The sequence below is a fragment of the Halyomorpha halys genome, unplaced genomic scaffold (genome assembly GCF_000696795.3).
Source record: "Halyomorpha halys isolate HHAL.00 unplaced genomic scaffold, Hhal_1.1 Scaffold480.1, whole genome shotgun sequence".
Taxonomy (NCBI): Eukaryota; Metazoa; Arthropoda; class Insecta; order Hemiptera; family Pentatomidae; genus Halyomorpha; species Halyomorpha halys.
In genome coordinates, this window is record NW_027116427.1 from 367,825 (window position 1) to 379,851 (window position 12,027).

Here is a 12,027-nt window from a genome sequence, read left to right on the forward strand (position 1 = left end):
AAAATAAATAAATAAAATAACATAATGATAAAATAATATATACAATATTTACAGAATCGACCTGAGGATCCCTGAGCCCGCTCTATCCCCCACGTGTGAGGGGTAGAGCAGAGCCCAAGAGATCCCAGCGCATCCCTCTCGCCGCATCACTGGTAATAATGTAAACTAAGAATCAGATTGTATGGGCTGAGTGCTATCTTCTATTTCCGTCTTCAATGAGATCCCTTATGCTCAGTACCGAAGAAACAAGAGACGATCTTTAGTATTATTGCTCCAATGATAATTCGAGACGTTTACTTCGATTTGTAAAATTCCGATTGAAGGATGGATTGTAAAACAGAGTACGTTGGATTCGATATTCTTATCCACACCATCATTCAATTATCAACCTTTTTTAAACTTAAAAAAAATAAATTATTTTAAATTCAAACTACTTTCAAATATTATTTGAGCTGGATGCCTATCGTCACAATAGGATGTATAGTTTTTTTTTTTTATATTATTAAATATTAAGTGACGTATTTGTTTTATTGTTTTAATCTGACGAATGTAGATAGCCCAGCTTGGGTTTATTGTTTGTTATTAGTTTATATGAATGATCTTTAACTTACCATTTTTGTAAAATTACTACAATTGATAATTTATTTTATGTAATTTACAGGCTAACTCTATTTGTAAGGGGGTTGCCCCATAAACAAATAAATAAATTATAATACATAAACGTCCCTTTAGCCTTAACTCTGCTGTTTTATTAAAATTAATATACAGTAGACTTGGATGATGTGATTTTAAACTAAACGAATCGCTATAAAGTCAACTAGTACTTAGATTCCGAGACGTAGTTGGGAGGATTGTATCGCAAACCCTAAGGGTACCATTAGGCTGCTAGGAACGGGCCGAGACAACTGCCTCTATAGAGAGCACAATCGTGTCTTAAGAGAAGACGCATCTCGATCAATTGCTAGCGGACGCGTGGGAAGCCGTGGGCGTTGGATGCTACTACCTAAGCCAACAACGTCCGCTGCTCAACGCCTCCGAGGTAATTTCTTCTCGTCTCGGTTCATTGCTATTCCATCTCTAATCGCCAGGTAATTCTACCTCTTTGGAATGACCTTAAGGGAAATTATTATCTAAACCAAAATGGAGGGAGGTGTCGCAACATTTTGTACCGTAGGCCGAAGGCGTTATCGATATAAACAAGATAGTTACAATATTTTATTAATAATCTTTGTTCCTATTAATTATTCAAGTTACATTTAGGAGCAAAATTACAAATAAATCCAGTAATAATTTGATTCATAAATCGTAAATAAATGTTACCAGGATCAAAACTAAGGGAAGGCAATCTATGGTCGTTCCCGTGAATGGAACCAAAATTTAAATAAATATAAATAATTATAATATTATTTTTATTACAATTAGTTTGCAAGAAAAAAAAATTAATTTTTATTAAATTAATAATTTTTCACTTCTAGGGGTGGCAGTTGCCCTTCTCCGGATACGCCCATGAACGTTACAAGAGGGATTCATGATCATTAGTTTAACATTGTTAAAGTGTGTTAAATGTACAAATATTTTCTTCTTTTAGCATGTTGAAACGATATAACATATAACATGGTTGAGAGTCTGTTAATAGGTCTGTTAAATGGAGAATGACGTCACACAACAGACCAGCTGAGCTTCACACCATTTTGTTTGTTGTTTTGATAAGTTAGTTGCTCGTAGTTCGTGTAGTTTTTGTTTTAAACGTGTTTAAGTTCCAATGAAGTAATGGATAAAAATGATATTCTATATATGTATGTATAGTTGACCGTAAAAATTGATATATAGGGAGATGGTCAGGGTTGCGGTCAAAACAGAAATAAAAATAGTTTACAACTATTTATTTCCCAACGTTTCGCCCCACTTTGCAGGGCTTCATCAGGGCTGTCCAAATAAATAAGTTGAACCAACTCAACTTTGTTAAGTTTGTTGAACCAGTTCAACTTATTTATTTGGACAGCCCTGATGAAGCCCTGCAAAGTGGGGCGAAACGTTGGAAAAAAAATAGTTGTAAACTATTTTTATTTCTCCTTTGACCGCAACCCTGACCATCTCCCTATAGATAAAAATGATAATATCGCTTTAAAAAAAACTAGAAGAGGTAGAAGAAAGATGATGTGATAAAGCTATTGGAGATTTTTATTATCTTGTAAAGATTACGAAGTTATAGAACAAGTTGCTCAGAAAATCCGCTAGGGGCTCCTCTGCATTTAACATACAACATAGACTTTAAATTACGCTGCTCAAAATCCCATACTTATAACATTTAGCTTCTTAAAACTTTTTACATGAATACCTCTAATATATTCTTGTTTTATAAAATTAATATTTTCTGGTTCATGTTCTTTTGCAACGTTTCAGACCGTTCGTCCATCTTCAGGTATATTCTATAAAATAATTATAAAAGTATTCATTATAAATCAATAATTCTCATATATATATAATTTATTAAATCTAAATGTTATTAATTATTTTGAGAAATAGTCAAAATTCGTTTTCTAAAGAAAACTACTTTCGAATGTCTTTGACACAATTGACTTTAATTGTGTAAGCAGTTATTTTTTTTGTTCTATAATTAAAATGTATTAATTAATATCATTATTATTAATTTAAGTAGGAAGGTAACACTTTTTTTTTTTTTTTTTTTTAGCAACTTATGTTATAACCATTCCTTCCAAACTTTATTGTTATTGTTTACTTTTAGTTTTTCTTCTCAGTAATTTATTACATGCCTAGAGTAAGTGAAAGTTTGGCTTCTGATTGCCTTGTTTAAAAACGTCCAAAACAATACTTAGACAATCAAAACACAAACTACGATCAAGTACTATAAAGTAAGTTTTTGCATGAGGTCATACTCCATTTAACATACCTAGTAACAGACTCTCAACCATGTTAAATGTTATATCGTTTTAACATGCTTAAAGAAGGAGATATTTCTCCATTTAACACGCTTTAACATGTTAAACTAAAGATCACGAATACCCCTAATATACCAGCTCAGTCGATTACAAAGTGTGCCTTATTTTTCTTTTAACCAGAGCGCGAGTCTATAAATATATCTTTGATTAAAATACTGCAAAAATTATGTTTTATATAAACTATTTAAATATTTCTCCCCAGCGCAAGAACTTTTATACTGACCTGATACTATTCTAAGCCAAAGAGGTAGAAGTTAAAATAGTGATGACGAGATAGTAATATAGCGAACTGGAAGAGAGTGATGATGAATGGAGGGCATGTTGGCAAGGACACACAAGTTCCATACTATTGGATAATAGCTGCCAAACTAGTTCGTCCAATTTAAACGGCCTTTTGCCTTGGAATACATTCAAATGTGTCCTATAAAAAAATGACAAGAAATGACGTCCTCATTCAAAGTCTAAATAAAATATGTAATTACTTTACAGTAATTATTTAAAACGAAAAACGTCTAAGAAGTTTATTCGTTGACCGTACCGAATTAATTAATTGTAGAAAAAACCGGTGAGAAATTCGTTCAAAATAATAAAAAAGGATCGTCCCACAAAAGTACAAAATTAATGCCTATTTGCTTATATGTTAACATTCTGATAAATTAGATACTAAATTTTCGGACAATTGTATCTTTTGCTTCAATTTCCGCCAAAACTCGATGGAAAAGACATTAATCTAACACTAATTTCATGTTGCACTTTTTTTTTTTTTTTTTTCCAAAAGTTCTAAGTTTTGAGTTTTTCTGCAGAAAATTGCACGTTTTACTCATTTGGGGCAAAAATTAGATTTTAATGCTCGAACTAAATTTCTCTTATGATACACATAGGTGTGTGTATGCAATATTTATTTTTTCATTACTTTTATAATTAAATTTATTAATTAGAGGTGAAGCAATGCATTGATTAATATATAAATAGTCGAATTAAACTAAACTACTATTCTTCGAAAACCCCAGTTGATCAGGGCTCCGAGTCTATGAGTGAAACCAGGTTGCCGTATCACTCTCTTGTCATACAATTACTGAAATTGATTGGAGAAGATGGTCGGGAGGGGGTTATGTATGTTATATGTATAGTTATATAAGTTAATACTCATACTGTAAATCATATATAAGTCACTCACTCACTACATTTCATGTTCTGTCATATTGTTCAATTTGTTTTTCAGTTTTTTTAGACACTACTTACATATCTTATATTATACATATCTTCTTACCTACATAATATTACATTTCATCTTTCACTGTTACCAATCTGCTACTGTCTAATTCCGAGATTATTAATCAATTATTTTGTATTATTTAATTCAATATTTTGTATAGTTCTAAATTTGTTTGTATACTATTTCTTTTCAATTTTATGTTTCTCTAAATCTCTTTTGTTCCATAGCCCTGATGAAGAACTGAATAACTCAGGTCGAAATGTCGGCATAAATAAATTTATTTTTTTGTTTATTTATGTTTTTTTTTATTGACCGCATCCCCTCCCCCCCCCCAGGACCATCTTCTCCAATCAGTAATCTACAGTCAATTATCTACACCTAATTACTGAAATCAATGACCTGGATAGAATAGCTAGATTTTTTTTTCTCTGTTGTTGGATGTGAGATGTAAATTTATATTTAAGATAATGGTCAGGTTGGCCGAAACGTAGGACAGAAATAATAAAGAGTGTTTTGAGATTTAATTATGAATATTTTTCCCCTCCTCCTTCTCACACCAAGTTATATTAAATTTTTCTTGTACATTCTTTCTGTTTTTATTTTGCTCTCAACTTTATCTATGCTGTTCTCCCTAATCCACTACCTCATACCTCCCTTCTCCAGTTATCCGCAACACATGTTCAATGAGTTACACAAATGCAATAGAAACTAAACGAAATTTTCAATAAATAGAAATAAATCAAAAAGAAAATAGCCACTGTAATGAACAAATAAATACGATTACAAAAACAATAAATATTTTTTTAAAAAAAAGTTAAAACGAAGAAAGAAAAGTAAAAACTTTATGCACTTGTAATCACGAATAATGGTGCATTTCAATTTGATTTTTAAAATATTTCTTCGATCGAAACAATAATAAGAAAATTTGTACCAAAACTACACAAGAAGGGTCAGGAGTGCAATACTTTATTACAGGATTACGTAAGGAAGTATTGTTACTAGACCAGCGGTTGTGCAAGGAGGTGATATGGTCAGAATCACGCTCGACCGCCAGATTTTTACCCAACTAATAGTACCCACTTTATGAGGCTGGGTGGACCCTAGAAGGCTCCCGAACTCACAGGGATGAATCAACGGCTGTAGGTAACAGATAATAATTATCTGCCACAGCTGGATTCGAACTTGGTTCCTTAGAGTTAGTAGCCCATTGCCTTACCAATGAGTTACCCAATGCCCAATAATAAGAAAAAAAAAATCCAACCTACTAAACACGTTGAGTGAAAATCATTCAAAATAAGCAAATAATAGTTATAAAAAATAAGGAAATATTCAAATGCGGCTAGTGCAGGAAAACGAGAAGAATTGGATGAGAAATTGGCAGCGAGAGGGCGTGTGAGTGTGCGAAGCGGCGGAAATGAGCCGGTATGAAAGGAAGTGCGGGAACTGGGCCAAGGAGACAATGACCAAAGGAGCATTTTCCTTAATGACCGCCGCTCCTTCGTTTTGATCGAGTCGTTTCCGAACGAGCGCGGAGGTCCCGGAATCACAGGCCACTGCCTTCCATATAGCTGACAGGTGCCTTTTTCATTACGCCTTTATCAACCTTGCAGTCGACAGGATGTCTAAATCCAGTCTTGGTATTTTAAATACTGATTCGTTGATTTAATATTTAGGAGAAAAATGAACATTTTAGTCAACTTTTTTCAATTTGAAGCGAGAGATATTATTTTAAGTAATTTTCTGAAAACTGTTTAATTGCACCATATTTGACAGTCAGCATGCTACCGCAACCGGTGTGCCAGATAGGACTAGGCAGAGGTAGAGGGATTAAAAAAAAAAATGATAATAAAATTTGAGTAACTCAAAAGCGAGCTCACATTTTGTTATTGATACTGGTTTTTAGAATTACTATTAATTCTTAATCACTTTATTTGTTGTAAACATTAAGTATTACAAAAAATAATGTTTCCTGTTTTTTTTTTATATATATTACGTTACTTTTTTTTTTAATAAATAACTTTCTCCATTATATAAGAAACAATTATTCATTTGTATCAAACTTTATATTTTAATATTTTCCTTTAAATATATCATAGAAAACATTGATTGAAATAATAGATAATAAATAAATAAATAGATGAGGAAGCTAAAATTACATTAGTGTTTGAATTTTTAAAAGCACATCGCCTTCTTTATAAATTATAACTCCTCTTTGATTTTGATTTTTTTATTTATTTATTTTTATCATTTTTTTTTTAAATTGTATCATGCTATTGGCGTTGATGACCAAAGGGTTTACGCCTTTACGCAATAATCAACGACATTAATTGAAAAATTTACCAAGTTATTTCCATGTGATGAGTGATTATAGGGGTATTCATGATCTATGTTAAAGCGTGTTAAATGGAAAAACTCGTGTTAAATGGAAAAACTCGTGTTAAATCGAAAAAAATTGCCTTCTTTTGCCGTGGTAAAACGAAATAACATTTAACATGGCTGAGAGTCTGTTACTTGGTCAGTTGAATCGAGAATGACGTCACACAATAGACCAGTTGAGATCGCCGCCATATTAGTTGTTGTGACTTTCAATACAGTTGTCAATTAGCTCATCTTCATTCTCTTCTTCACAAGTTTGAAGATCAATAAGACACTCATAAGCTAAACTTTCACACAAATTCCACTTTTCACTCCCTCTAGGCATGTTTTAATTAATTACTTAAATCAAAACTGAAGTAAACAATAACATGAGGGTCTGGAAGGAAGGTTATAAACATAAAGGCTTATACAACAAGTTGCTGAGAAAATCCGCTAGGGACTCTTATGCATTTAACGTTTAACATGACGCTGCTCACAATCCTATAGTTATAACATTTAACATGGTAAAACATATAACATTTAACACAACATCATGAATACCCCTTATAAACTCCTTACTTTTTACAACGATAAATATATTTCCCTAAAGTCCTAAATAGTCACATTTTATTTTTAGTCCCTATTTAAAATATAGTTTTGTATTTAACATAGCCTGTTCTTTTCCCCCTTCGAAGCCCCCTTGGGGCGTGGGGTTGATGTCATGAGGGTAGCTTCTTTTTCTGTATTGGTAAAGGGGGCCGAGGACATTCGATCTTCTCAGAAGGGGTAGTCTTTATTTTGTGTCAGTCTGATGGGGGGCTCACCAGGTTTGCTGATTCAAATAATTTAGTTACTTGTACTCAGTCGAGCCTGAGTCAGTTTGCGTGTGCCTGCCACCCTTGTAGCCGTCCTGTCGGTGTCAGTGTCCTAAATAATGGGTTCGTACAGTACTGCAGGCTGTCAAAACATTTGATGTGTCTTCTCGTGATAAAGTCTGTCACAGTCGGTAGTTCCAATCTAGTATGTATGTGGTTCGTTTTTACTCTTTGAAGTGAAGCATGTCTCACTACACGTCTGAGTATACCGCTCTGAAACTGTTGGAGCCTCTTGTTCGTTGAAGGTGCCATGTTGGTCAGCATAGCTCCGTAGAGCAGGCTCAGCACACTCTTGTAAATCATTAATTTGAGGCGCAGAGTAAGATTAGGAGAAATTAGCAGGTGATTAAGCCTGTAAGACTTGGTCCTGACCAGGTTGATCTTCTTATTGCAGTGGCGAGCTAGTGTCAGGTGTCTATCAAGGGTTACGCCCAGATATAATACTATACTGCCTACTGGTCCATTCTCGTACCCTACTACTCTATAGACTTGTTCTTCTGGGGGGAGAAAATAATACAGCCGGTCTTCTTCGGATTAACTGTAATATTCAGCTTTTCCAATTGCTTGGTTATTTCAGTATATTCCCTACTTCCCCAACTGCCGAGAAGTCTCTGCATTCATAGAACTACTGTAGATTACGTATTAACGTAATTTAATCTCTCAGATATAAAGAAATATATATTTTTAAATTTTAATATGTATTTTAATAAATCTATATAAATATTAATTTCTAAACTGCGGCTGGCAACCACATAGCGCGATCGGAACTAATTATTTACCTACATCGCAAACAAAACACCCAATTTATCTAGACTACAGAACCATTTGCCTAGACTGAACACAGGATATGACCCAGACTAAAAAAAGGATGATGGAATACATTGGGATGATACATGCTTTCCTGCGGCTTTAACAATAAACACCGAAGGACATACACAGCGCGCTCGAAATCGTGCTGCAGTTTTAGACTGAACACTAAACATTAATGTTCTATTTTTAGGTTAAGATTAGCAACAGCAGTAGCTCAATTCAAGAGTAATAGCAAGATACATAAAAAGTTTATCGATATTGAACTAAAGGGGAGATTCCACGTGACAGATATCTGTCGTGCAAGTTCGTTATGTTAGTACAACTATCAAGGAAATGATTAAACTATGACGGAAAATGAAAGTTTACACTATGTTTAATGACTTCCACAGCTAACACTATCACTAGGGATGAGATTTTTTTAACAATTTTAAACAAATTTTATTTTAAACAAGCAGATGCTTCGCTATTTCCATATTTGAGATTTATTTACATTAATTATATACTAAGTAGTACTGTATTGAAACAATCCACAATGACTGACCTATCAATGTGTGGTAAAAGATTTTTTAGGAGTAAAACAAAGTTGATATTTGTAGTTTAGCTCCTCAAGACACCTGTAAATATGAATTTTCGGGAAAAAAAAAAAAAAAAAAAATAGCAAATAAAGTTTTCTGGCCAAAAATATTCGATTTATAATTGGTCTTTGATTTATTTTGAAATCATAAAAGAACAGAAATAACTTCGACACGACTCCAATCTACGCAAAATTTGGGAATGGTTTAGGTCTTTATCGGACAGTCTGCTTTCCAACAGTTGTAATAACGTTATCGAGAATAGAAGTAATAAAACAAATCTACCAAATGAATTAAAGTGAACAATTTTAACTTTCTTTGAAAAAATGGTATTAAATGTTTCAAAAGACCCTACAAACTAAAAGTACAATACCCCCAGGAAGAAAAAAAAAGGCAGTATTCCACCCCAATTTATTATTAATTTAATGAATGCTATGTATAATTACCAGAAAAATTGGCGAATCTGCCGAATGTAGGAATAAGAAATGAGAGGGCTGTTTGAAAACATTAAAAAAAATTAATTTTTAATTCGGAGCTTTATATCTTTAAAACTACTAACAACACTAAAAAAGTTAAAAGGATATCATTTAAAGTAGAGTGAATTTACTAAAATATGAGCCCTTGTAGTGCTATTTACGTTCGATAATTCCAAAAATAGCTTTTTAGAAAGGTTCATTTTGTAAAAAATGCATTGAAAATCAAATTAATTAGAGAAATCTATATCTCAAAAAACAGCAGACCCACAGATGTCTATTAGCACTCAAATTAAAGTATTGCGAATTAATTATACCATAAAGTAGTTTATGAAATTTATATTCGCATGAGTAGTAGTTTTTATAATATTTGGTGAAATAAATTTATTTACAGTAGTTTGAAGAAAATTTCATGCGCAAATATTATATTCATATGCGAATATGATAAAAACAAAAAAAAGTTAAATTTTTTTAAGTGCTAATAGACATATGTGCGTCTAATGCTTCCTGATACATTGTTTTTATAAATATAAAAATTCTATCCGAAGAATTAGAAATTAACATTTTGTGAACTTATTTTGTCAAATACCATAAAAACTACTACTCCTTCGAAGATAAACGTCATAAACTTCTTTATAGTAAATTAAATTAGCTTTAATTTGAGTGCTAATGGGCACTCAGTAATTACTGATTTATCAGTGCATTTTTTATAAAATGTTGCTTTCTAAACAGCTATGTCTCGAGAAACCTAAATAACTCTATTAGGGCTCATATTTTAGCAAATTTACTCTCCTTTAAATGATGTTCTCTTAGGTTTTCTAGTGTTTTTGATAGTTTTAAAGATATAGAGCTAAGGATGAAAAATTAATTTTTTTTTAAACGTTTTGAAGCAGCCGCCAATTTTTATTCCCTATATCTATACTTGGCAGACACTACTCATCAATTTAGACTAGTAATTATATGTAGTTTTTATTAAAATAATAAAAAATTGGGATGAGATAACTGTAACATAATAAATAAATAACTTTTTTCTCTCCAGCTCTTGTAATAGAATAGATATGCCTTTTCCTAAAACTTTTGTCCACCTACTATACTCTAGACCACAATATGTTTTTATAAATATAATATCCTTTAAGGAAATCAGTAATACTTTTTGTTATCCTTGGAAAAGATTTAAATTTATTGGTATCTGGACATACGGAATTGAACTATGGGGCTTCACTAAACCTTCTAATTCCTCTAAAATCCAATGCTTACAGTCCAAAATTTTTCGTAAAATCCTTAATGCTCCTTACTTTGTCACAAATCAAATCATCCATTAGGACCTCAATGTCCCCTATGTTGCCGATTTGGCCAGAACCAGATACCAATCCTTCCATAATAAACTTCCCAACCACCCAAACCAACTCGTTTCTAACCTGGCTTCTCCTTCACTACCTAATAATCCTCCTAGGCGTCTGAAAAGAAGATGGCTTCGAGATCTTCTCCTTTGGAAATGTTTTTGAAGTTCTATCAATGGGTAGATTCTCCACATATTCGTATCATGTCATAATATCACTTACAAGAAATTTACTTGATGTGCATATATATATACAGTTGTAAATAACAATATATAAATTATTTAAAAAAAAAAAATTATTGGCATATAAAAACCATGAAAAAAATCGGTATAACCTATAACCTTATATATATAAATACTAACAGAAGAAGATGTCTCTAGCTTAGAACAACAACCAATGACTATTTTTTTTTTTTTTTTTTTTTATGTAATGGTTTCTTTTAAAGATTAAAGTTTATTATGCAAAAAACCTAAAAGGCTCTCAGTACAATTTGAAACTATTTATTTGTATACCATAAAAACAAATGTTCAGAGCCTCATTTCAGTTTTAATTTTTTTTTTTAAATTCATTTATCTTCTTGCGCCTCAGAGCTAAAGACATCATTAATGACTAAAGTATCAATCAATATAGAATGAACATAGAACTTGTATATACAGAGAAATACCTACTTAGGATCTTCAGTCGCCTGAAGTGTCATGGCAAATGGGACTCACCTGAAAAGAGGAAAATATTAATCAGAAACATGCAAAGCAAAATAATAAATTCCAAGCTTTTATTTATTTATTTTTTTAAATTTAAACTAAAATATAAAAAAGTAAATGTGATTAATTAATAATAAAACAATAGATTTGTCATAAAAATATCTATTGAAAGCACTCTAATAGCGTTTCTACATAAAAAGGTCTCAAGTGTATATAATTATTTAGCGCCTTATAAGATAGTCAGGAATGGAAGAGGAAGCAAGATTAGAAACGAGGGGGTAGGGAGTTTATTGTGGAAGGATTCATATCTGGTTCCAGCTAGATAGGATACAAATGGAAAATCAAGTTTTTTTATAGATAAATTTTTTGTGATAAATCAAGCGGAAACTGGACAAAAATTATCTGTAAAAAAACAATGAAAGGTATTGAAGGTATCCAGATTAAAAATAATAAAGAAATAAAAAATGAATAAACGGAAATTTGGCTATTTTTAAAAATTTTAAATGTAATGAAAACTTTTAAACTATTTTTAGAATTGGCCCCTGAAGATGGAAGGAACGTCACACATTTCTGCAAGGTTATTTTATTGGTGTAAAATTAATAAAATAAAGAATTGTATACTAAATAATTCAAAAACACTATCCAAAAATATAGTCTCAAAACATTTATTTCATTCACACGTCCAACGTTTCGGCCAATTCGGCCATCTTCAGGGACAATCTTAA

At 31.9% G+C, this 12,027-nt stretch overlaps 1 protein-coding gene across 18 annotated transcripts in view; it reads right to left on the reverse strand.

Annotated features, from left to right (window-relative positions):
- The window catches only part of hts (adducin 1-like protein hts), a 224,525-nt gene that overhangs the window by 47,013 nt on the left and 165,485 nt on the right, over positions 1-12,027 (reverse strand). For 15 of the 18 annotated variants that reach the window (XM_014424843.3, XM_014424842.3, XM_014424841.3 and 12 more), the window contains one exon: positions 11,270-11,314. The exons of the other annotated variants lie outside the window; for them this stretch is intronic. In XM_014424843.3, coding sequence (XP_014280329.1) covers positions 11,270-11,298 — 29 coding nt within the window. In that variant the 5' untranslated portion in view covers positions 11,299-11,314. The remainder of the gene's footprint in view (positions 1-11,269; positions 11,315-12,027) is intronic. 18 annotated transcript variants of the gene reach the window in all.